This window comes from Dryobates pubescens, chromosome 11 (assembly GCF_014839835.1).
Source record: "Dryobates pubescens isolate bDryPub1 chromosome 11, bDryPub1.pri, whole genome shotgun sequence".
In the NCBI taxonomy this organism is placed as follows: domain Eukaryota; kingdom Metazoa; phylum Chordata; class Aves; order Piciformes; family Picidae; genus Dryobates; species Dryobates pubescens.
Window position 1 is genome coordinate 36,146,681 of NC_071622.1, and position 27,520 is coordinate 36,174,200.

Here is a 27,520-nt window from a genome sequence, read left to right on the forward strand (position 1 = left end):
AATCCTATTTTATTAAATACAGAAAGAGAAACCTACATAAGCAAGAGAATGAGGTGCAATGTACACAAGACACACTGTAAGTACACAGCATTCAATTGTTTGACTCATGGAGATTCAATGCTCCCAAGCAGTTTTTGCTGACAGCTTGATCTTTAAAGTTCAGCATAATTCCTAGCAAACAGTGCAGAGCTTCCTACTGCTAACCACTTTTGAAAACATATTTTAACAAAATTTCATCCTACAGTTTTTCTCTGCATGAGTTCTTATTTTTCAAGAAATACAGAGACAACCTAAAGTGTTCTGAGGCCAAAAAATATACAATTTACCTTGAAAATATCTGGAGTCTTTATTTTAGATATGCAATTTTACTTCACAGTAACCTTCTCTCATATTCACACAATCTCCTAACACAGATATGTAACTATGTTGCTGTGGACAATGATATTGCACACAATAAAAAGTTGCTTTCACCTATTATTTCCTTGAAAGAGAGAAGAAAAATGTTAAAACTTCATCACAAGATGCCAAGTGCAAATCCTTGCATAACTATGGTAATAATTGCTATGTAGACATCATTTCTGCAGGAGTCAGTTTCACAGCTGTCAGTACACACCAATAACTACCCTCAAAACAAATCATACTTAGCCTTTCCTTATTTTATCCTCTAGTCAGTTTAGTACACATTAAAGACAAAAAGCTAACTGTAGCAGTATTATCCAGTGTTGTGGCTCATGTAGAGGGTACTTCTAACTAAACGTGCAATTTGATGTCATCAATAATTAGAAGACAGGACACTCATCCACGCAGGAAATAGCTGGCCAAGAGAAAGGCAATGGAAATACCTAGCTTACAGCTGGGGATTACAATCAGACAAATTCTGATTAAATACTGTACTGGTTAACAAACACAGAATCACAGAACTGTCAGGGTTGGAAGTGACCTCAAGGATCATCCAGCTCCAACCCCCCTGCTGTGGGCAGGGCCACGTTCCACTAGATCAGGATGCCCAGAGCCACATCCAGCCTGGCCTTAAAACCTCAAGGGACAAAGGAGCCCTCTCTTCTCCAGACTGTACAGCCCCAACTCCCTCAGTCTGTCCTCACAGAAGAGGAGCTCCAGCCTTCTGATCATCCTCATGGCCCTTCTCTAAACACCTTTCAGCACCTCCAGATCCTTCCTGTAATAGGCACCCCAAAACTGAACACACTGCTCCATCTGGGGTCTCAGCAGCACAGTGTAGAGGAGGAGAATCATCTCTTCTGACCTGCTGGCCACACTTCTCTTGATGCAGCCCAGGCTCTAGTTGGCTCTCTGGGCTGCAAGTGCACAGTGGTGGCTCATGTTGGGCTTCTCATCCACCAGCATCCCCAAGTCCCTTTCTTCATGGTTGCTCTCAAGCCAGTCCCTGCCCAGTTTGTATCAGTACCTAAAACAACCATCAAAGGAAACTGCAGACAACCACAAATTGGAAGGGTGTAACAGAGACCAGTGTGGATTCATTTCTGAGGTTCTTTCCTTTCGTGTGTGTGTATATATATATAGCTTCATGTCACAGATAGTATGTAGGAAGAGGAGACCTTTGGTCTGATTCAGTGACAAACTGTTCCACAAGTGCAATGGAAGTTTCTCAAAACAAGAAAACCAGGACATTTGGCTAGAAAATGATTGAAGAAACAAACAACAAGAACAAAACAAAACAAAAAGATAAACCATGAAGAATACGAGGGTCTCTGAAATTTGTTAATCTTAAAAGTGAAGTTTATATGTTCGGTGTTAATTATGTTTGCTTGGTGAGTGTGGTTTGTTGTTTTGTGGGTTTTTTTTTTTTGTTGGCTGTTTTTTTGTTGTTATTTTGGGGCTTTAGGGATGACTGTTCTGCAAGACTTCGATCTGCGAAGTACTTTAATATCTCATTATCCTTGCCTTGCTAGGCCACTACTATTTGCCACTTTCCTCTGCTCTGGAACACTGGAACATTGCATCCAGCTCTGGAGCACTCAACGCACGAAGAACATAGACCTGGTCAAGTAGGTCCAAATGAGTGCCACAAAAATGATCAGGGGGTTGGAGCAGCTCTGCTATGAGAACAGGCTGAGAGTCCTCCTCTGCTATGAGGACAGGGGATGTTCAGCCTGGAAAAGGCTCCAGGGACACTTAATAGCAACCTTACAGTACCTGAAGGGGGCCTGTAAGAAGGCTGGAAATTGTTAGCAAAGGCCTGCAGTGACTGGACAAGGGGCAATGGCTTCAAACCAGACAAGAGCAGATTGAGATTGGATGCGAGGAACAAATTCTGCATCATGAGGGTAGTGCAACACTGGAACAGGCTGCCCAGGAAGGTGGTTGGGGCATCCCTGGAGATATTGAAGGTGAGGCTGGACAGGGCTCTGGGCAACCTGATCTAGTTGGGGATGTCCCTGCTCACTGCAGAGGCTGGATGACCTTCGGAGATCCCTTCTGGGACAGACCATTTTGTGATTCTATGATTGTATACTGTGCAAGTCTTACTGCTTCATCTAAAACATTAACCAGTAGGAAGAGCTGTATATTTTTAATCATGGACATGGACTATGCACAAAGGACAATCCTGATCAGTCAGAAAGAAAACTTATCATGCCTACCAGGAATTTGGGCTTCTAGAACTAAGCACTGTCAAACAATTTAAAAATTAACCACATAGCTTTTAACTGCCACACCTGCACAGAGGCTGCACCTCTGTTTCACAATGCACTGAGGCCTGTGTAAGTTTACTTACAACCATGATACACGATGTGGTAACATGGCTGTTCAATGCTGCACAAGCCTAAAAGTAATGCATAATGCTGCACACGTATAAAAATAATGCACCTCCCATTAGCCCTTACAGTATGTTTAAAATAGGGCAGTAGAGTGAAATGCCATTAAAGTGGAACAAAAAGAAGTTACTATACTATGGTGGTGCAGATAGAAACAAACTAAATTAATAACATTCACCAAACCCTGAGGTTTTTTCCCAGGAGTTTGGCTTTTTGGTTGTCTTTTTGTTTGATTGTGGGGTTTTGTGTTTTGGTTTGGGGGTGGGGAAGGGTTGGTTGTTTTGGGTTTTTTTCCCACAGTTTCTCAATTTACAAAAATAGCATTAATACTGAGTTCATCCATATGCACATGTCCACGTATGTCACCAGAAAAATGGAAATTATAGTCTATTATTAATTATAGTTTCCAATCACATGTGCTGTACTTCAAATCTATCCAATTACTATTAAGTGTAATCAATTTGCAAACTTCAGAAGTAAATTACCTATGTTTAAGCATCGTTAATGTTAACTAATAACCAATTTTCCTTAATGTGCTATCATAACCAGCATATCTATGTTTATACCCTGAAATAAACACAGCACTTGAAATATTATTAGCTCCTATGCCTCATAGTGCAAAGCATTCTGTTAATACAATCTATTACCTACCAAAGCCACTGCTAACATTTTCTGCTAATGAAATAAAACCAAGATCAAGATTAATGGCATCATTTAAAGCTCCAGGAGTTTGGTGAGCTCGGTTGCAAAATTATTTCTCAACTATTTTTACTAACTGAACTTAAATAGACAAAGGTGAACAAGGAAAATAGTGGCAGCTATAGTAACAACAACAACAACTACTGCCAATTCTGTTCCAGTCCCCAGTCTTTGACAAGACAATTTTCCAAAAACTTTCACCAGTATCTTTTGCTCTTTTTCTACATCTCTTAAATTTTTTAAGTTTTTGTTGTGGATTTCAGTAATACACTCATGGTATATATGTTCATATGTTCTTCATATACATAACAGTTCCTAAAACTTCCAGTAAGCTGTTCTCCATCTGACAAAAAGCCTCACAAGAAGTTCAACACAGAAGAAACCCAACACAGGGAAAGTGTCTTTTCTAGTTCTTAATGAGAAGTGACATTTTTCCTTAGATTTAAAAGCCACAGAACAAGCCATTGTATTTACTGAATATACAGCACTCCAAGGTGAAAAAGGTTTGCGTATTGGTGTAGAGCCATTTATAATGTGTCTTTAAAAACAAAACAGTCAAAAATATTTCTCAACTATCCTGATTTCAGCTCTGTTTTCCTCAGAAACCTGTTACCAAACCACATTTCAGTTTAAACTGACTTTAGTCATTATGTATCAACACAAACAAAAGCAAATTCTCAGATTCTTTATGAGAGGGCTATGCTCTCCAAAGAGATCAGAACCAAGCAATATTCTGTTAGACTGACAATATTTTCAGAAAAGCCCCATGAAAACACTAGTGGTAGCAGCTCAATGCACAGTAGAAGGCCTGACAATACAACTTCAATATATTGATGTCACCTGATGCTATAAAAAGCTCAGAAACTTAAAAATCTAACATCAAAACCAGAACAACTTAGAAAAGATGGGGGGTTGGTCTCTTCTTCCTAGTATCAGGTGATAGAACAAGAGGAAATGGCCTGGAATTGTGATAGGGGAGGTTTTGGGTTGAGATTAGGAAAAATTTCTTTGCTGCAGGAGTGGTCAGGGATTGGAACAGGATGTCCAGGGAGATGGTGAAGTCACCATCCCTGCAAGTGTTCAGGAAACATGTGGCCATGGCACTTTTGAGACATGGTTTAATGGTCACGGTGCTGCTAGGTTGAAGGTTGGACTCCATGATCTTAAAGGTCTCTTCCAACTGAAACAATTCTATGATGATTTGCTGACCTAGAAGCTTAAAAACTCTTCCCCCTTAAAACAAATTCTCATCTAGTAAATGGGATTCTTCCCTCAAAGTTGATAGGATGATGCTTTGTCATATTGCTCATAAACTAATTCAAGAGGGTGGGGGGGAAGAATTTCTTGTCTACTGAAATACAAAAGCTTAACTGAAATTAAATTCCACAACAATAATGACAGTAATCAAATTATGTCCAAACAGAAGATACAAGGGTTCATAATTAACTGGTAGATGCATAACTCATCCCCAATTATCCAAGTGTAACTTTCTTTGAAGGCTCTTTTGTAAAAAAGGCAGTATCTTAACTTGTAGTCAATGTTACTCTAACATACTATCAATATCCTTTCATCTACACAGGTTCCAAGATGGATACTGACAGCAAAGCTGTTTAGAAAATGCTCAAAGATCAGGCCTTGTATTTTGAGCAATGTCCTTTAGACAGCAGTCCAACATTCTAGCATTTTCCTTAATTCCGTATTGTTTATCACTTGCTAGTGGTTCAAACAATCAATAACAATGCAAACCAAATGTTTATTCAACAATTTTTTCTTTCACAAAAGAACCAAGAGGGATTCATATGTATGAACTATAGGTATCCTTCATGCCTTTCTCCCAGAAAGATAATTAGAGAATTACAGTACTGTGATTGAATAGCAGTTGAGTAACAAAAAAATCCTTGTGGAACTGTTACCACAACAAAAGGGTAGGATGATCATCTTTGAAAAACCTCATCTCCAGCCTCACTGCTAAAGACACAACCCCTACTTCTATCAAACAAAAAAACCACCTTTCATGAAAAAAGTCACAGGATATCAGGAGTTGGAAGGACCCAACCTCCCTGCCAAAGCAGGACCATATAAACTAGCACAGATCACACAGGAATGTATTCAGATGGGCCTTGAAAGTCTCCAGAGAAGGAGATTCCAAAACCTCCCTGGTGAGCCTGTTCCAGTGCTGTGTGACCTTTACAGCAAAGAAGTTTCCCCCTTGTGTTGAGATGGAAGCTCCTGTGCTGCAGCTTACATCCACTGCTCCTTGTCCTATCACAGGGAGCAAGCGAGCAGAGCCTGTCCCCTTTTTTTAAAAAGCAAGCACACACTTTCATGAAAAAGCAATTTTTTTGCACAGCTTAGGCAGTTTGGTTTAGGTTAATATGTCTACAGCAGAGATTCAGAAAGAAAGAAGGCTGTGATTCTCAAGTTTTTCCTGTAAGTTTAGGCCTCCTAGCAACAACTGGTGTTTTGATTGTGTATACTTATACCAACGAGGATCAAACTTGTCTCTTCTGTCCATCTACATACCCAGAAAAATATCAGATAATGAAATCATCAAGGTCAAAACCAGAAAACAATGGATCAGGTCTCAAAGTCATGACATTTCCAAACACTAAGAATGAAAGTTTTTAAGCGCTACAGAGTAAGCCACTTCCTATGTCTCCTTACAAAGCACTTAATCAATGATTACAGATCCTTTCAAGCTCTAGAGAATCTGAAAGATCCACCATTACCATGCCTCAGCTACAGCAAAAAAAGAAAAAAAAAAGGTTAAGTTCTTCTGAAGAGAAAAATAACAACAGAACTGAAGCAAAAGGAGGCCATTAATTCACATATTAAGAATACTTCAGGAGATGGGTACAGAAAAATTAACACACTTGTTTCCATTTCAGATCTAAGTACTCCTGTATCTACAATCTAAACTTGAAAACTGTACCCATCCAAGAAAAGCAATTCCAAGCTCACAAGGCACAAGACATCCATGGGAGGATCTACTCAGAAATAACACCAAACTGTGGATTTAGCACACTGTACAGGGTACATTAATGCTATTTAACGAAAGCAAGCAGGTGAAAAATTTGAGCACAATCCCAAGAAACTGCTTAAAAACAGAATAGACCAGACCAGGTTGGAAAAGACCTTTGAGATCATCGAGTCCAACCTATCCTCCAACATTATCTAATCAACTAAAGCATAGCACCAAGTGCCCCATCCAGTCTCTTACTAAACACCAAACCAGCCTTTCCATTGACCTCTACATTCAGATTGGGATTTTTTTGTGTTTGAGATCATTTTTCTACCAACAGACAGATGAGAAGGCTGAGGTACTCAGTAACATTGTTGCCTCAGTCTTCATGAGCAATCTCACTCCTCACCTCTCCTGAACTGATTGGCCACTAGGTGAGGACCACAGAGGGTAAAGTCACCCCCACTCTAAACGGAAGATCAGGTTTGGGACCACCTGAGGAACCTGAACATACATAAGCCTATGGGACCTGATGAGATGCATATTTGAAAAGCCCTGGCAGCCAGGTGAAGTCCCTGGAGACTGGAAGAAAAACTTTATACCCATTTTATAAAGGGTGAAAAAAAGAGGACCCTGGACATTAGCAACCCACCAGTCTCAGCTCTGTGCCCAGGAAGATCATGGAAAAGATCCTCCTAGAAGGTATTCTGAGGACAGGGAAGTGATTCAAGACAGCCAGCATGGCTTCACCAAGGACAGGTGCTGCCTGACCAACTTAGTGACTTTAAACAATGGAGTAACAACATCAGTGGACAAAGGAAAAACCACCAGATGTCGTCTCTCTAGACTTCTGTAAAGCCTCTGACACAATCCCCCATAATATCCTTCTATATAAACTAGAGACATATGGGTTTGATATGTGGACTGTTCAGTAGATAAGGAATTCACTTGATGGTCATATCCAAAGGGTAGTGATCAAGGGCTTGATGTCAAGATGGAGACAGGTGACAAGCAGCGCTCCTCAGGGGTCCATAGTGGGACCAATGGTGTTTAATACTTTCCTCGGTAATAGACAGTAGAGATTGAGCGCACCCTCAGCAAGTTTCCAGATGACACCAAGCTGAGTAGTGCAGCTGACATGATTGAGGGAAAGAATGACATCCAGAGGGACCTGACATACTGGAGAAGTGGGCTCAGATGAACCACATGAGGTTAAATAAGGTGAAATGCAAGGTCCCGCATCTGGGTAGGGACAATCCTCAGAACAGGCTGGGGAGGTGACGAGACCAAGAGCAGCCCTGTGGAAAAGGACTTGGGAACATCGGTGAAGAAGAAGTTGGATGTGACCCAGCAATGTGCACCTGCAGTCTAGGTGGCCAGCCATATCCTGGGTTGCATCAGAAGAAGCAGAGCCAGCAGGCTGAGAGAGGTGATTTCTGCCACTCTGCTCTGGTGAGACCTCACCTGGAGTATTGTGTCCAACTCTGGAGTTCTCAAGACAGGAAGGACATGGATCTGCTGGAGTGGATCCAGAGGAGGGCCACAAAGAACATCCTACAAAGACAGGCTGAGAGATTTGTGTTTGTTCAGCCTGGAGAAGAGAGGGTTCTGGGGATACCTTATAGTGGCCTCCCAGTACCTGAAGGGAGCCTACAGAAAAGCTGGAGAGAAGCTTTTTATAAGGGCATGTAGTGACAGGACAAGGGGCAATCATTTTAAACTAGAGCAGAGTAGGTGTAGGTAAGACATCAGTAAGAAGCTCTTTACAATCAGGGTTGGTGAGACACTGGAACTGGCTGCCCAGAGAAGTTGTGGATGCCTCTTCCCTGGAAGTTTTTAAGATCAGACTGGTTGAGGCTTTGAGCAACCTGGTCTGGTGTGAGGTACTTCTGCCCATGGCAGAATGGTTGGAACTAGAAGAAATTTGTGGTCCCTTCTAACTTGAGCCATTCTATGACTCTATATACACTACACATATATATACACACACTATAGATATACACTATAGACTATGTAGACTATATAGTCTACATATAGACTGTACATATACACAGTTAATAAGAAAAATTTCTAACAAGCAACTGATACTACAGTAGCCAAGCCACTAACCAGACCACTGCTGCTTGTTAATGAGATCATTTCTGAAAAGTAGTTTACAGTTCTGGATGCCTACAGACATATCAAGAGGTGTTAGGTATAAAATGTAAAGAATCAGTTAAACTGGAAAACTGTCCCACAAACACTTATCCTTTGGTTAAAAAAAACAAACCCAAAAGGCAACAAATAAAACTACAAAACTCAAACCCTAAATCAGTTGTAAAGGGTAGGATACAAAAAAGAAGGTGGGGAGGAGAATCTAAATAAATGCATGCTAAATGTTAAGCTCCCAAATCCACATACAAGAATCAAAACACTTTTTGCCATTTTAATAACTTTTTTGAGGCAAAAGGAATTTCCATTTAAATTTTGAGGCTTCTTAGACAAATCTCTGCATTTTTTCTTCTGAAAACTCAAAATTATAGTAATTCTTATTTCAGACTTTTCCCCTTTAGCTCTTGGGGTTTTCATTTGTTGTTAGCTTTGTTTTGTTTGTGGTTTGTTTTTTTTCTTTTGATAAATTAACTTGCATTTATTTTTCCTGAACTAATGTCCCTTTGAAAACAAAGAAAAATTGGTTAACATTCAGGACTTTCTCCTTGTAAGCGTTCTCTCTCCCACTTCCCAAATCCAAGCCCTCACACAAATATCCCAAACTCCTTTTCATTCTAGTTTCTCACTTAAGCAAAGCAAACTACCAAGGCACCAACATCCAGGACTGAGAGAAGAGGGACCTCTTTCAGAACCAGATGAAGTAAGGAAAGCAGAAGAGGCACATAAATATTCTGGGGTTCTAAACTGGCTGTGAATTGTCACATTGCATTTTTTACATATTCTAAAGAATTATCTCTTCACCTGTGGTTATGGAACTGCAAATGGAAGTGGCTCTCCTCTCTTCCGCCACCACTCCTCCACCCAATGCTGCAAGAAATCTACCAACTGCTCCAAGGAAAAACTACTTCTTGGCAGCAAAGTTTAGCACTGGATTAGCTCATTCTGCAAGTGTAGGCTATGCCTTTAAAATTTTCCACAGATCTTGAGCAGAAAAGTAGTAAAATGTAAATAAATCACTATTAGGTATAAAAAGGAAAATAAAGATAATTCTAAAACTTCCATTGGAGAGATAAGGAACTTAAACTGGGAGTACCAAAACAACTTTCTCTTCTCTTTTCGCTTCTTCGCTCTGATGAGATACCAACTTGCTTCTGCTTGACCTTGGCTGCATTGCTTTGATATTAACATTCTTCTGCTCCTTTCTCCCTTCTTTTGTACAGGGGGGTCTGGGGAGGCAGGGAAGGAGAAGCTAGTAGCTTCCCTTGGTCTTTGATCAGGGGGGGTTCTTGCGCTGTTTGTGAACTGTAAATACTGTCTATTTTGTATATATTCATTGCAGTTCATTGTAGATTGTACTTTTGGCTTGTAAATACAGCTTTGATTTGCTTCCAACTGGGTTGATCTGGCAAAGTTAATGCTGGGGGGAAATCTCAACCCACCACAAAGACTATGAGCACTCCAACATAGACAGTGGAGCAGGGCTCTGCTTAGTACATAGGAAGAGAAAGCACAAAACTACTCATTCTGGCAACAGGTGCCACCACAGCACCCTAAATGTAACATGAAGTAACATCCTGAATCCCCATCTTTTACTATTAAAGGAAAGAGTCTGCTAATTCTAGTTACTACACTGCTTGGCACCTAAATACAGAAAAAGTGATCAGGCACATTAGAGGGAGACACAAAGGAAGAAAAAGAGAAAAAGCATGACCTCTGAAGTGAGCTCTCCAAGGGAACTCAATGCACATTCAACACACAGAAGCATTAACCAGAATAGAAGGGCATTTGATTATGTGCCAATCCATGAAATGCTTTTCCATCTAGCATCACCAGAAATTTGACTAAACCACCACACACACTTTGTACTGATACGCTGAGATTCTACAGCTGTCATCTCAAACTTCGGTAGGGAAGCAAAGTTTCCTGCTTTAGCAGTCTAAAGCACGATAGAGTAAAACTCTGCCTTCCTGATTTGGTACTGTATGATGAAACTGGCACGGTGTTCTTGCGTGTAATGCCCAAATTCACAGATGTCTGTGTTAGGCTGGAGTTAGGCTGTTTACCCTTGCTGGGTAAATTGTGATCATTTTGAAGGCAGATGCACAAGACAAGTATAATTTTTCATCCCATCATCCACCCACAATCTGAAAGTTGCCTCTTATTTTATGGGATTATTCCTCTCAAATACCCAAGATTTGTGTGTGACGAGGTGACTACAGTAATTCATGCTAACAGTTTATCCCTCTATAGCACAATGGATACTTGTTTCAGCGTTCTCCCCTTGTAAACAGGAAAAGAGTCCAAGTATAAATGATAGATTTCTTCTTCGAAAGGGCATCACTTACCAGTAACTACCATGCTGCTCATGTTAGAGTTCGGGCTATTGAGTACACTGCCTGAAAGAAGTTCGTCAGATCCTCTCTAAAAAGAAAGAGACAGTAAGAGATTTTTTTTTTCCTCTATTATGTGATTTTTTAAAAAAAAGATGATATTAAAAATGTCAGTTTGACAGGGAAAACTTCTAGAAGAATTTAAGCAAGCATAATGAAACCTATTCAGATTTGGCAGAATTCCCTTATTTCAGGAAAGTGCAACAACTTGAAATCTAAGCAAAGCAGTATATTTACCTAGCAGTCTTTGAAATAAGAACAGCTCAAGCACAGCTGTTTCACCCACCACTGAAGGTAAGCTACCTCTAGACACAATGAGAACTGCTGAACAACAAATTCATCCAGCATTTCAAATTAGAGTATGACTCTATTTCAGTAACATTTAAATGATTGCTTTGGTATTTCAATATATAGTAAGTTATATCTACATGACACTATAAGGAAAAATCTATAAAAACAGAAAAGTAGTATTTAGCTCAATTCTAACAATTTATTTATTCAAAACAAAAGACATTTTTCCATAAGAAATTATCACTTTTCATTTGGAGGATGTTCATTTGTCCTGCAAAATACAATTTAGGGTAGAAAATTACATCTTCACTGTAGTTCTTAAATATGACAAGTATCAGGTAAACGCTCCTTTTGAAAATGCTCCAAATTGGGCTGCAAAAAATCAGCTAAGGTTTATATTAAAAACATACAAGACAATCTTTTCCTCTCAAATTGTTTGGAAGAGGGGCATGTGACAAAGCTAAAGAGGCTTCTGCTTCCTTCCACACCTTCCCCCCCTCACTTTTCTTTTACATACTCCATTCCTCAAGACTTCATCTTTCAAGAAGCCCCCAAAATATCGAGGTCATCTTTCTTTGTAATTCTTTTAAAGAGACTAAACCTGACATCCTTTGAAGACTCTTTAATTTCTTATTGGTTCTTTCCCCACTTCAGAATTACTTCCCCAGCACTCTTAACACAGCTAAAATGGAAATGAGGGAAGATAACAGCTCCTATCCATCTTTATCAAAATAAGTGTTTTTCATTCTGTTGTGGATACTATAATAGAATCTCAAGAATACTTAGCAGGCATGTTTTACAGGGCACCTCAATATTGCTTACTGAGTTAACCTGAAGATAACATCTTTCTAGACAGCACAGTTACAAGATGCAGAAAATCAAGCCTTTACCATTTTGGCATAGTGCACTGTGTGTGTGTCCGTACCTAGCATGGTACGTTGAAAGTTTGAACCATTCAATAGTACGCACACACAGAGCCATTCAAACTTATGCTAAAGCATGAAAAAGTTTTCAACACCAGCTCTGAAAAATATTTTATACATATTATTAAGTACTCTTAAGTTCTTATGAGTACACAGCAAACAAAGCTCTGCCTATCAAACCAAAGCTTAATGCTGGAAGGACCACATCTTCTCAATGGAGGTACAGACCTCTAATCAGATATAGCTAAGGAAAAGTTTAGGTGGACAAAATGGAGAAACATGTTACAGCAGTTATGGAAACTCTCCATTATTCAAACTACATTGTTTTCTACTCTAAACATAATACAGTAATCCAGGTACTCAGTACAAGTTGAAACAAACATTCCTTCTTTCTCTTTACTGGTCTGATTTTTTGACATAGTATTTACATGGCACAAATATTGCAAAGCTCAAGATTACTAGGAGTATCAGATCACTGAGTGATAACTGCAGTTATTTCTGCTCACAGCTATCTACCTAGCCTGGCTTGAAAGCCCTTGCCTGTAGCCTGGACAGCTCAATCACATCAGCGAAAATAACAGCAGACAGTGAATCAGTTTGTAGTCAGGTGTATTACAATAATTCAGCAGCCTTTGTATTTTTGCCTCCTTAACACAGCAAACATTAATTTTCAGTGGTACAACAGGATGACATAAACAGCTGAAGCACCCCCAGTACTAAATGAATGCTCTTCCTAAAACCTGCAGGAACTTTACAGTTCTGAAATAGCTCAGATTTGAGCAGTCCTCAGCTTCAAAAAGTTACTTACATCAGCAACTGCTGACTAGCACAACACAAAAGTGATTACATAAACTTCTGGTTCCTAGTAAATCAAAAAGCTGTAAATTTCTTAATCCACAGCAGAAAGGCCCCAAAAGGGCACACATTACTCAGAGTGGACATTCATTCACTATATTTCTGGTTAATGAACAGTTAAGAGTTTTCATTATGAAATGTGTGAATGCCAACCAAAAGATTTTGTCACTTCTTTTGAAAAAGTTGTAACAATTTTTTGCTTCAGAAGAACAAATACATGTGAATTCCTTATACTGGCATGTATCATAAAAGTCTACATTTGTTTTGTTCTCATGAATCAGTGCTGACAAGTCTGACTCACAGATGTACAGGTTCATACATGGAACATTCTTCCAGTTCACTATGAGATCACAGACAGAGCAAACCTATACTAACTCACTCCCATATATACACTTGCCAAGACTAGTAATTGACAAAGGTATCTCTTAACATGTGAGTAATCATCTTATGATTATTTTTGCTTATGAGTTCTTGAGTTGCCTAGACACCTCTGCACAGCATCAGTTACGTACTTGGTCAGAGCATGGGTACATTACAAAATCAGAAACACTAACTGCCTGGTAATTCTCATTTACTTCAAGAGTTATCTTAAGATGGCAGTTGTCTAGTAAAGCAATTTAGTATAAGCATTTCAAGTAAGCCAATGCTTACTCTTAGACTCCACTACTATGTGACACAAGCACCGCTGAATTACAGCGCAGACAAACACTTATTTCCTTTATCTCAGAGACTAGACTTTATTCAATGTGTGGTTTGGGGTGCATGGCTTGCTTTCTATGTGCACCTTCTTTTAGATGGTGCTAAGCCAAAAAGGACTGGCAACTTGCTCCAAGGGGCAAATCTCTCTGTTGCTCTGTCATTTCACAGACAAATTACAGAATTATAACCCATTTCCCAAGCATGTTGAATATTCACTCCTCTTACTCTCAAGTATACCAGCTCTGCTACTCAAATCCTGCAAAGCAAAGAAACCTTTAAGCTAGTGTAGGTAATTTCTACCAAGTGTTTCAGAGAAAAATAAATTAAATACAGATCTTTGAAGAATATAGCAAGTCAGATTCAACAAAGAATGGAAAATCAAAGAGCTCACTCTTTTCCCCATCTGTGCTAACCACTGTGTTCTAAAGAATCAAGCCAGGTTGAGATTGCATAAGATCACAAATGCATAGATCACAGAAATGTCCAAGTCTAAGTTAAAATAACAACAAAAAAAAAATATTATTTCATCATAGACTGTGAAGGAAAGTTCCCATAATAACAACATGGTGGCAGCTAACTGAATATTCATTTCAGCATGAGAAAAGGAAGTTATAAAGGGCAACAGAAGCACAAACTGTCATTATGCTATTAACAGGTCATCTCCTGACATCTAGTCCTCAACAGCACACATTTTCAATGCCATATTTATATTCCAACCAATGTCAAGAACATGACTCTATATGAAACTTCCATAAAAGCTAAAGCCCCAACTATCCAGATCAGATCTCTGGAACACTTTACATTAAATCTTATAACTGCCAGACTAACTTCTCGCAGTGAGGAAATGTGTTGCAGAGTCAATACTGTCCATTCAATGAAGCCCATGTTATCACACCCTTGGCTACCTGACAGTATGTCTACCCATGGTGTGAAAGCAATGCATTAAAGTATGGCTTAAACCAATGGAGTTCTGTAAAACTTATGTGGAGAACTGCTCTAAGGAAAAGCTGAAAATTATACCAACTCAAGACGTCAAATGTATTTTTGAGATGCTCAAAAATCATATATACAAAAAAATTTTATGTACTGTAAGCTGAAGACACCACTTCAATATTTCCATTGATTTCTGTAAGTCTGTCTCTTCTACAGTTAAAAAAATAAATAAATAATTCAATTGTAGGTAAAAAAAAAGCGCCCTTAGCTTCACAAATTCATTTCCTAGCTCTTTGCTTTAACCATCATAGATAACTCTGAACCCCTCCCTACACAAACTGGATTTACATAGTAGGATTCCGGACCTCCCCCACAGACTACTATAAAGCTTAATTCTATCACAGGTTATATTAAGTAGCTGCACAATTTCAGGAAGTCATTTCAGTCATACTGTCCTTCCAGGCTAATCATACTATTTTTAAGTTTTTGCCAACTAGTTTCATCACATTCCAGACTTTATTACATTTAAGAGGGGAAAAAACCAAAAGAACCAAACCAAAAAACCACACAAAAAAAAAAAAAAACCAACCAAACAAACCAACCACCACCACAAGGAACAAAAAGAGTAGCATCTATGAATTGAAAGTTATTGAAGAGGTTGTCTTTTAAGTATCAAAGTAGTTTCTGACAACTGTTTATGAGCAAACAGTAACAGATCTTTCCCCAAGATTCCAGGACTGTAGAGAGACTGACAGAAAAACCAAGTGCATTACAGAAGGCTTATTAGAAGCGTGGGTAGATGCACTACGATACCACAAAACCACTAAAACAATGACAGAAGAAACAGTAATCAAGTGACAAAAAAAAAAAAAAAAAACTCCAAAAAAAGACCTCTATCTTTTCTAGTGGGAATTTAAGAAAATATTTTAAAGAATATACTCAAAGATCTTGAAAAAGTCATTTTCTGATAAATCCCCTCATTCGTGGTATTACAAACCTCCCTAAGAAACAAGATGCTTTTGCCACCCCACCCCTTCCTTCTCGCCTCCATTCCTTCCCCAGGTGCAAGCAAAAAAGGAAAACCTTAGCTGCACTGCACATTTACCACAGTCATTCTCAGCCTACAGGCATGAATTTCCCAAGGGGTATGACAAGCCAGGAGATGGATCTCATGATTTAAAGAGATCTAACATCACTGTAAAAGACTTCATTTCTAAGAACACCTGGGAACAATTTGAAAGAAAAAGGCAGTAGTATAAGAGAGGAATAACTGCATATTTAAAAGATTTCCAACCCACACTTTAAACATTATTCTCTAACTTGTATACACACTGCTTCAACAGTAATTGTATGAACTAACTTTGGCGACTGGATGCTGGAAACAACAGGCAACACACTTTAAGCTCCCAAACACAGCATTTATAACCTTTGTTCAGTTTACATGCAATGGATCAGAATTCCATGAATGCCTCACTTAATAGAATACATTTTTAATGAAACTTTATATAAATACACCCTCACACGCTCTTTAGTGAAGAAATACTTGATCTGCATGATGCTCCGACTCTACACACTATCCTGTCATCATCCAAATTACCCAATTAATAGACTAGTTATAACTGTCATATGCACAGGATCAAGAAGATTCATTCAGGACAGAACAAAACCCAAGCTGAAATACAAATACACAACCTAAAAGAAATTCCATGCAGGTTCATAGATAGTTTACAAAGCACACAGTTTAAACTATAAGCTTGCTATCACTTCATCAGAACCTTACATACAAGTACGTGCACTTGACTCGTTGGGTTTTTTTAGGATGACATTATTTAACTACATTAGCATGAAATCTAGTCTAAGACCATGAATTCCATGGGTGCTTAATGAAGGAAAAATGTTATAAAGCAATCTAATTCATGAAGTTAACTGGGTACAATATGACAACCTTTCCATGCTTACCCTCTGTATTCTCTTTCTTCAATTATTTTTCATGCTGCCTTTAGCCAACTGTGTATTGTTCATATAGCCTAACTACTAGCTTCACCATTTTTACTTGTTTTTTCTTTTTTGTAAGGAAATACACAGGAGAATTTATTTATTTTTACACCCCCCCAACTGTATGCATGCCCTGGGCCTAATTGATGAAAACACACCTAGTCTGGATAAACTGCAAGAGTGATCAAGGGAACATGAAAAGTCCTTAAGACCGGAAGGAGACACATCTCAATTCCACTGAAAAGCCTTCCAGATATCAAAATACTATGTGGAAAAGAGTCAATTTTCTCCAAGCATCTGAAGATCACAATGGACTATTAAACAAGAAACCTGAAGAGGAAAGAATCAAGTCTCCAATTAAACCCTGTCACTCAGCCTCATTTGGAAACTTTCAATTGTAAGGAAAAATTGCAAGAAAGGATCCAGTCCCATACCAGATGCCTCTTCATACATCCATGAGGAAGTAACACAAAGATTAATTCATTCCAGCATTTCACACTTTCTGTTTCACTTCTACCAGGAAAAAGTGTTACTCTGAAGCAGCTGTATGTAACTAGCAGTAAATCAAAATGGGTGGGAACTATTTGCTGGAAATACCATCTGGATGAGTTCTTAACTTTCTGGTCAGACAATCAAGGCACAAAGTCCTCCAGTAGCAGTTTCCACATCTCAAAATAAAATCCATGAATAAAGTATTTTCAACTCAATTTTCTGCTATTTTGCTATAACAACTGAAAAGGGCTAGTGTTACTTCTGTCTGTAACTCAATACTCATGTTACACATTCATAGAAAAACCTAAAAATGGCTGTATGTACTTGCAGTTAAACAAAAACAAACAAACAAAAAGCCACCACCACCAAACATCCAAACCCCTACAAACATCATAGTCTCAGAATGGTGGCAGAACAAGCACTTAAAAAAAAATTGCAAAATAAAAGTAATTGGAATAGACTGTTCTAGGAATAAATACAAAGCTAATTTCAAATAGGGTCAATTTTCAGAAGTTACTGTTAAAAAGAGAGGAGATGTCTTTCGCTGTAAGAAGGTACTTTTAGCACTAAGGACATGTCCCCCATGCACCGCTGAAAGGACATATCCAGATGCTGGTTCTGAACATGGTAATACTTCACTTACACTCCACTGCCAGAATGTTCTGTACATTATTTGCTGTCTACTGTTGCTATGACTAAGTACTACCAAAAATAAAAGTTGATTTCAAAGCATTATTCTAGCTAACACAAAGTTATAAAGCAAAGTTATAAAGTTATAAACAAGTGCCTCCAATTCACAGACTAACAATCCGTTTTTCTCTTATCTTCTGCTTTTATCAGACTCTGCATAATCTACTAGCAATCTACTAGTGATCTGCATGCAAAGACAGCTCAAAACTAGCATTCTTTTAACTATAATAAAACAGACCATTACATGTCATTTTCTGTATGAATGAGTCATAGTTACCCTACCATCTAGAATGATGACAGAGAAGACAAAGTAGGTTTCAGAAAAAGAAACAAACAAAAAAAGCTACTTAAATACATTTTCTTAAGTATAGTCTAAACTTATCTTCAGACAACTTGCTAGAATTTCTGAGGGGTTTTTCCTGCACCCTTTCATTGTGTAGTGTACAGTTTAAAGAAAAAGTCATGCTACATCCACAGTATCTTTTCCCACCACAGGAAAACTGTTATCTCAATAAAGGTCAGTGCTCTGTAATTTTGTAAGACAGGAGATTAACCCTCAAAACTTGAGTTTAAAAAGTGGGAACTGCTTCAAGGGTACTTACACTGATACTTTGTGCTCTCTTCCTTTTCTCCATCAGCTCATCTCTTTTCTGGTTTCAGTGACACTGCTGTTTAGAAAACTATCAGCAAGGACTAGCATAACCAAGTAAACCCACACTGTTTCTTAAACACACTATAAAGCCTGATGCCCTGACTTCTGGGGGAAAAGGCCAATCCTGTATCTTCAAACATTACAAAACTATCTTTTTACTAAGATAAGCATTTTTGCTTGTGGGTGTTACTGGGGCTGCCCACACCTGGCAGATGAAACTCAGATTTTGGCCAGAGTAACACAAAGTTGCATCGACATCATCACAAATTCCCAAATGCTGCACCAAATAATGCATTCATGGAGCAAGGCCTGCTTCTTTTCTCTCACCACATAGAAGAAAACCTCAGCCATTCTGCTATGTGCAATGACGGAACACAAAATGAGTCACTCAGTTGTTTAGGCCCCATTTACTGCACTGCTACGCATGCCATCCAGGAGAAAGGCAATAAATTACACTGAAGTGGCACATACTGAAATACAGTAAGATAGAACTATCTTCAGCATGCACTAAAAAGCCTGCTTAGGTTATCCCCTGCACCTGTGTGAACATTTTATGCCCCTACAAAGACTTATTTACTTCAAAGGTAAATTATATGCTTAATATATTCAACGGTTGAAAAAGGCTCTATCCCTCCAAGTCACAAATCAGTTTACTTATCCAGATTAAAGCATTGTAAGTGTAAAGAGAACACAAGGCAGCAGTTCAAATTACAGCTATTAGATTACTCAAACCGATATAGTCAGTGAGCAACAAGAAGTTTGAGACTAAAGCAGGCCACTTCACTTCTCCGGACCTCATGCAACTAAAACAAGGCAACTGAAATGTACCTTTTCAAAGCAAAAAAGCAAACATTTTACATAACATGGCCATTTTAAAAACTATTCATAAAGGAATTTACACGTTTAAAATAGAATTTCAAGAAACTACAATTAAAAAAAAAATATATATAAAATAACCCGTTCTATTCAAGAATACACAAATGGCTGACATACAACAGGAGTTCACAAAGTAACATCAGACAAGAGCAATTGAACACATCACCAGAAATGCTGTGTAACTGATTATCATACATACAGTAGCTGCAAAATCTCAAGAAAGCATCAGGTCAAACAACCTCCTGGATAAGTTGATTTAGCACAGGTAAATCCCTGCCTACTTCCAAGGGCTATGCAACCCAATTTATAAGTTGTTTTGCATCAACGCTATTCATCTGGGTCAGTTTACTTCTGAAAAGACTTGAACTTCCTTAGGTATTCCTTCAAACTACTAAATGCATTCCTAAGTATTAATCAGTTAACACTTTGTCCTCTCAGGCAACAGAGAGACAATGATGCCAGTTTGTATTTCTAAACGAGATTAGCTCCTACAGAAGTACTTCAGCAACTACACTTTCCTCTTGCTCCGGAGTGATTTTAATCTTGCCTACAACACTGCAGGAACATGCAGAGAGAGGTGGGACCAGAATGCATATAACTGACTCCTTACAGCTCTTCCACAAGTAAGCTTGTTCAGAAAGATAACACAGGCACACCTGACAGAATAGCTGCTCTATCAACAGGCTAGCTGTGTTGCACAAACTAGTTCAAATCCAACAAGGCAAATACTGAATCTGTGCCAGAGTGCTTTACTAGAGGAAACCTGGCTTACTAAGCAGTTACTACAGATCAGCTTCAGGTGAAAAGGCAACTACATAGCATAGCTGAAAAGCCCCTGGACAAATATGGAGACTTAACTGTATGCACTAGGAAACCACCATGAAACGGAATTGCTTGAGTGCATTCATTAACATAACCTAAAGTTCCCTTGTCCCATTATCTTTGTATTCACATTTCTCGGTCTGCTTCTGCAAAGTACTAATTCCTGCAACAGATTTGAATACAAAACTGAAATAAATACTAAATGAATTATTCAGAACCTTTCATTGTTATAACAAATACGATGAATTCATAACTCAACTTGAGAAATAGAAACTAAAGTGAAGAAAACACTCATTTTGCTGTCTATGTGAACGCTGCCTCACATATTTTTGTATCTTATTACAGCCACTTCTTTTTTACCTCAGTGGTAACTGTTTTGAAAAACTTGTGGGGGTGGGGGAAGAGAAAAGAAGATGTCTGTTACAGTCACCATGCAAAAATGAGAAAGTTTTGTTTTGAAAAAAGTCTGCAAAATCAAGCTTTAAAATAAGAAGCTGGCCCTACTACTTTAATCTAGAACTATTTACAGTTCAGTACCTGAGTCTTTTGTGTAGTACCTCCAATTTACCTCTAGGGAACCATCAGGGGACACAGACTAGTTAAAAATTCTACAACTTGCAATTACCAATGCTCAAAGTAGTTCATTTTGCACCAACAATTTGCCCGCTTATTTGCTAAGTGTGCATCCTACCTTCACACCAACTGCAACATCAGTGACAATGCTGTAAAGAAAGAAAGAAACAAGTCAACCAATTAATCCCCTTAAAACCAACTCTTCAATGCATTGCAACACCAAAATAACGAGCAATCAAAATAGCCAAGAAATTCCCCCATCAAGAAAACATGTTTCAAGAACACAGCAGGACTGAGGGGAAGTACAAAAGAACCCTACAAAAGCCACTAAGCTCCCCCAGCTTACAGACTCTTCCAAGAGTCCAAAGTTTCAAGTATACCTTACTCCAAATCAAGACTGCCCCCCCGCAATAAAAGTCTATTCAGGAAACTCAAGTTTCTGGACTACATAAGATCACAGGGTGAAGTAAAATAATTTGGAAGTAAATACAGAACTTCTCACACACACCTAGTAATTAGATAACTAGTTCAGCAACATGGTATACACCAAAGGCCTTCTTAAAGCAGAAGGTAATGAACAGGTTTTGAAATGAGCTTTGAAAAAAGAGCATGCTGGCAGGTGCCCCTATAGGAAAAGTCAGCAGGTTCACCTATGCAAAACTTTGCAGAAGGTATATCAACACACATCTTTTTGGTAGAGGCTGTGACATTGTAACTCACAGGGGGCAACATGATCCCCAAAGACACCTGAGTCCCCATCAAAAAAAAAACCCACACCAAAAAAAAACCCACCAAAAAACGAAAGCAAAACATGAACTTGTGAAAGTATTCTACAACGTGAACCTAATTAATGAGGAGACTTCTCAGACAGGATTTGCAACTCCCAACGTTATAATCACAACTAACCATAAAAGGCCTTTGGAACTCAGAGAGTTGAAAGGTTGCAATGCTTAAAGCATACCAAAGTGATTGCTTCTCTGTTTGAAGTGGAGCAAGCAACTTAATAGGAAATTTGGAAGCTGGAAGAGGTTTTATTTACACTACCACCAACAACCAGCATCGTTTTCCAGGTCCAGCAGAAAGGAGGCCTTGTGTCTGGTGACTGCCCACCCCAGCTCCCGGCCAGGACCGCGGGCCCTCGCTGTCCCGTATGGCTGACCCCAAAACCTTCCCTACTTTAGCTTTTAGAGACAGTCTCCAGCATACACAAAGGCATCTTTCCACCTGGGGTGGGGGGGAGAAGCCAGAGGGCTTATCAAGCAGTTTCTGAAAACAAAAGATCTCGACATCTGGCTCCCGCTGGTATTGCTCCTCCTCTCCACACAGCTCCAAAACAAACCCCAGACCGACAGAGCGCCTCTCCTAACCCCACAGCTCGAGGGAGGAGGAAGTGGGGGAGAAGGCAAATGCAGGGCAAAGGAGAACAAGAGACTCTGAAAGGGACGGATGGGGGTAGATCCCGCTCCCTCTTTCCAGGGAGATCTGGCGTCTCGAGGACTACGCTAAGTAAGGGACGGCCCAAAGCCCTCGTTCTTCCACCGAGAAGCCCGCGCTACGAAGAGGCCGTCTCCTCTTCCCTTCCCCCCACTCCGAACTGGGCCTCAGGCTCCAGCTGTCCCGCGGCGGGAAGCCTGCCTCTCCCCACCGCCGCCAGGGCAGCGGCCGCTCCCCACAGCCTCGGCGACACCCGCCCGCCGACAGCGGCAGCAAGCCAGCCCCCCGCTCGGGGACAAATGCCCCCACCGACCGGCGGCACAACCGCCTCCAGCAGCCTGGCCATTACTCACCCGTCCATGGCCGAGCAGAACAAAGCGCGGATAACCGGGACAGACAGCCACGCAGGCAACGCGCACGGGGAGGATGTAAGAAAATGGCGGCCTGGCCTGCACGAAAACCGCCGAACGTTGCCGACTGCCGGACTTCCTAAGTCGTCCCCCGCCGCTATAGCGCATGCGCCAGCCGCCCGCGCAGGCGCTGTCGGTGCCGCTGAAGTTTTTGCCATCAGCTGCCTGAGTCGGTCTGGCCCGGCCCGGCCTGGCCCGCGTCGCGTCGGGCTGTGGTGGAGGGAGCCTACCCCGCCTGGGCCGGGCCGTGAGTCTCTGACACCGCGCACTACTCCCGCCGCCGTGCGGCGGGGCGGAGTTTCCGCTTCTCCTGCCCCAGCGCAGGGCTTCGGGAGCGCTCCTGTGGGTGTGCGAGAGGTCGCGTCAGAGAAGCTCGGCTCACAGATCCTGCCCAGGGACAGCGCCCGAGGCCGCTGGAGCGGTGGGGCAGGCCCACCAGTGGGGCTCCTTAGTCAATCTCTGTCTCTGCCGCCCCACCTGCGGCTCCGGCTCAGCCGTCGGACCCTACCTGTTGCGCGGAGGACACTCCGTACTTGATGCTAGCAAGTTCTGGGCGCTGGGAGCCTGTCCCTTCCCCTCATGGGAAGCGTCCAGGGGGGGCCCGGGCGCGCCACTCCCTACAGATATCGCGACCCCGACGGGGAGCCGCTCGCTACCTTCCACTGCGCAGCCGTTTGTAAGGAAACAACCTGTGGACTGTAGAGCTGACCGCTACTACTCTCGGAGAAGTAATTAGAGTGAGCGTACATTTTAACTGTTGCAGAGAGTTACTGTGCTGCTTCGCAGAAGTGCGTGTAGCCACGGTGATCGGGGAGCTACCATACTAGGGGACGAACTCTTCGTTCTCCGTGGCCATTAAGAAACAGACCTCTCCAGCCGTTATTTTTGGCCGGATCTCAGTATTTCATCACAAACCGTGCAGAGTTTTCTAGAAAGGGCTGGTCGTGGGACGAGCCTGGATTGCATTCAAACAAAAAACTCACGCTGAAGATTTTATTTTACCTATGAAGGAAAGTTTGTAAAGCTCAGCCAAATGTTCCTGAAAGACAGCAATCCCAGAGGAGCATTTTAAAAGTATTTATAACATCTTTGGTATTTTAAGTATTTTGATCTGGTGGTACTGGTTTCAAAAATGGGTTAAGGAAATAGCCCATTGCCTGGCTCCACTTCCACAGGCTGGTGTAAGTCACACAGAATCACAAAATGTTAGGGGCTGGAATGGACCTCAAAAGCTCATCCAGTCCAAGCCCCCTGCCAGAGCAGGAGCACCTAGAGCAGGTCACACAGGAACACATGCAGGCAGGTCTTAAGTATCTCCAGAGAGGGAAATTCCACAACCCCCCTGGGCAGCCTGTTCCAGTATTCTGTCACCCTCACAGGGCAAAAATCCTTCCTCATGTTTCCATGCCTCAGCTTCCACCATTGCCCCTTGTGCTGTCATTGGGCATCACCCAGCAGAGCCTGGCTCCAGCCTCTTGGCACTCACCCTGCACATCTTTATCAACAGCAATGAGGTCACCTCTCCGGCTCCTCCTCTCCAAGCTACAGAGCCCTCAGTATCCTCACGCTCTCCTCATAAGGAAGATGTTCTGCACCCTTCATTTTTGTGGCTTTGTACTGGACTCACTCAAGCAGTTCCCTGAGGTCCTTCTTGAACTGAGGGGCCCAGAACTCCAAATGTGGCCTCACCATGGCAGAGTAGAGGGGGAGGAGAACCTTTCTTGACCTAACCACAGCCCTTCTCATCCACCCAGAATGGCATTGGACTACTTGGCCACAAGAGCACATTGCTGGCTCATGGTCAACCTTCCATTCGCTAGGACTCCCAGGTTCTTTTCCCCTTCACTGCTCTCCCTCAGGTCAGTCCACAACCTACACTCATAGAGAGGATTGTTTTTTCTCAGGTGTAAGTCCTTTGGAGTCTGACACTGAAACTGTTGCAATGACGAGTTTAGGAGCCACAAAACTCTGCATGTCTCCTAGGTTGAAAATCTTCACTATGCTTAACTACATCTGTCTTCCACTCCTCTGAGTGACCCCATGAGTAGCAGAGTAGCTAACTTACATACTATGCTTGAAATAACATCGAGGACTTCAGAGATTTAGAACTGCTTATAACCATCTCCACAAATCCAGTGCATGTTTAGTAGGCTTTGAGCCACTGAAGGCTGCTGGTTTAGTTTGTTTCTCTCAGTTGCCTCTACCTTAATTCCTGTTCATAGCCACTGTACAGTGGGTATTTTTTTGTCTTTCCCCTACAACTTCCCCAATAAATCTAAATATATCCTGTTCAGATTTTGTGTTGGTAGAAGTACTGATCCTTCCACTTAGCAATTAGTAGAGAAGCTATCTTTCCATCTGACTTGTCTATCTGCCTGCCTGTTTGGCTTACTTTGCCTGTATAGCAATGCCATCTTCAAACCCCTGTTTCTCTTTTGTAATATTCCCATTTTCTCTTTCTTTCATGACACTGAGCAGAATTAATCTCATTAAGTAAGCTAATACTCATTTGGTTTATCTTCTGAGTCAGAGGCTCTTCCATATAAGGGAGACTGAGGACTGTGTCTCGAGTGTTTATAGCAGAAAAGACACTGCATCTGAGTTTGCAGGATTAGATGGATACAGCTTCATGGAGAGCAAAACTCTGCTCATCCTGAAACTATCAATACAAGTGATAATTTATCAGTAGTTTACCTAAAGCATTTAATTTTAGAAGGGAAAAAAACTGCTAACAGTTTCACTCATAGAATGCCATAGCATCCTCTTGCACATTTGCTTGTTCAGCACAGTATCCACTTTCCTCTTCACCCAGCTTTGATCATTTTTATGCTGCTAGATTATTTGTAGCATGCTTTTGGATGCCTTGTAAAATGTCTGCCATATTTTGGGCAATGACTTCATCACTTGTTTTGTTTGGTTGCTACAGTATGTCTTTGCTTTATCTTCATCATGGTTTAGAGAGACAGAAAAAAACTGTTGCCAAAACCACCTCCTTGTCCTTAGAACCTGTCAGCTTTCTGCATGTCTTCCATCACCTGTTTCAGAAGGCAGCTGAAATGTCTACTAATGGGCAACCATTCAGTAAAACACCTCTTCCAAAATGCTTCCCATTCAGTTGTAATACTGTGAAACATTAGGACTCCATATCCTCTACCCATTTTATTGTAAACAAAATGTAAGTGTAGGATCACAGGACATTAGGGGTTGGAAGGGACCTCTGGAGATCTTGGGAGCCCAAGCCCCCTGCCAGAGCAGGACCAGCACAGGTCACACAGGAGCACATTCAGACAGGGCTGGAAAGTCTCCAGAGAAGGAGACTCCACAACCTCTCTGGGCAGCCTGTTCCAATGCTCTGGGACCTTTACAGCACTACTGTGCTGTAGTTTACATCCATTGCTCCTTGTCCTATCACAGGTTGCAAGTGAGCAGAGCCTATCCCATCCTTCCTGATACCCAGCTCTCAGATATAGACATTTCCTCATAAAATTATCATTAGCTGTACAAAAGTTCCATGCTTTTAAACTCCCATTAATCTTATTGCTGTAATAATATTTTATTTTCCAAGACAATTTGATTGTTGACATATTCAGATCATAGAATAGAATCATAGAATCAACCAAGTTGGAAAAGACCTCAGAGATCATCAAGTCCAACCTATTACCAAACATCTCATGACAGCTAAACCATGGCTTCAAGTGCCACATCTAATCCTTTTTTGAACACCTCCAGGGACAGGGACTCCACCACCTTCCTGGGCAGCACATTCCAATGATCAATTACTCTTTCTGGACAGACTGAGAGATGGGCAAAGAGGAACCTAATGACGTGCAACAAGGCCAAATGGAGAGTCCTGCACCTGGGAAGGAATAATAAACTGCACCAGTACCGGTTAGGAGGTGATCTGCTGGAGAGCAGCACTGTGGAGAAGGACCTGGGAGTCCTGGTGGATAACAACTTATTCAAGGGACAGCAAAATGGCCTTGTGGCAAAGAAGGCCAATGGGATCCTGGGGTGCATTAAGAGGAGTATGTCCAGAAGATCCAGGGAGGGTCTCCTCTCCCTCTACTCTGCCCTGGTGAGACCTCACCTGGAATATTTCATCCAGTTCTGGGCTCCCCAGTTCAGGAGGGACAGGGATCTGGTGGAGAGAGTCCAGAGGAGGGCCATAAAGATGCTGAAGGGACTGGAGCACTGCCTGGTGAGGAGAGGCTGAGAGCCCTGGGGCTGTTTAGTCTGGAGAGGAGAAGACTCAGAAGGGATCTGATCGATGTCTATCAATATCTGAGGGCCGGGGGTTAGGGAATAAGGGACAGGGACAGTCTGTGGTCACTTGTGCCTGGGATAGGACAAGGAGCAATGGATGAAAACTACAGCACAAGAGGTTCCACCTCAACATGAGGAAGAACTTTACTGTGAGGGTCCCAGAGCCCTGGAGCAGGCTGCCCAGAGAGGTTGTGGAGTCTCCTTTTCTGGAGACATTCCAGTCCTGTCTAGATTTGTTCCTGTGTGATCTGTGTCCATTTCTGGGTCCCTCAATTTAAAAAGGACATTGAAGCACTTGAATGTGTCCAGGGAAAGGCAACAAGGCTGGGGAGAGGTCTCAAGCACAAGCCCTCTGAGGAGAGGCTGAGGGAGCTGGGGGTGTTTAGCCTGGAGAAGAGGAGGCTCAGGGGAGACCTTATTGCTCTCTACAACTACCTGAAGGGAGGTTGTAGCCAAGAGGGGGTTGTTCTTTCTCCCAGGCAACCAGCACCAGAACAAGAGGACACAGTCTCAAGCTGTGCCAGGGGAAGTTTAGGCTCGAGGTGAGGAGAAAGTTCTTCACAGAGGTAGTTGGTAGCCATTGGAATGTGCTGCCCAGGGAGGTGGTGGAGTCAT

General features: G+C 41.3%; 1 protein-coding gene across 7 annotated transcripts in view; it reads right to left on the reverse strand.

The window, feature by feature from the left end:
* The window catches only part of PTBP2 (polypyrimidine tract binding protein 2), a 57,349-nt gene extending 34,605 nt beyond the window's left edge, over positions 1–22,744 (reverse strand). For all 7 annotated transcript variants that reach the window (XM_054165183.1, XM_054165182.1, XM_054165181.1 and 4 more), the window contains exons 1-3: positions 22,586–22,744; positions 20,917–20,947; positions 10,953–11,028 (exon numbers count right to left, since the gene is read on the reverse strand). In XM_054165183.1, the coding sequence (XP_054021158.1) occupies positions 10,953–11,028; positions 20,917–20,947; positions 22,586–22,593 (115 nt within the window). In that variant the 5' untranslated portion in view covers positions 22,594–22,744. The remainder of the gene's footprint in view (positions 1–10,952; positions 11,029–20,916; positions 20,948–22,585) is intronic.
* Positions 22,745–27,520: the final 4,776 nt, after the last annotated feature.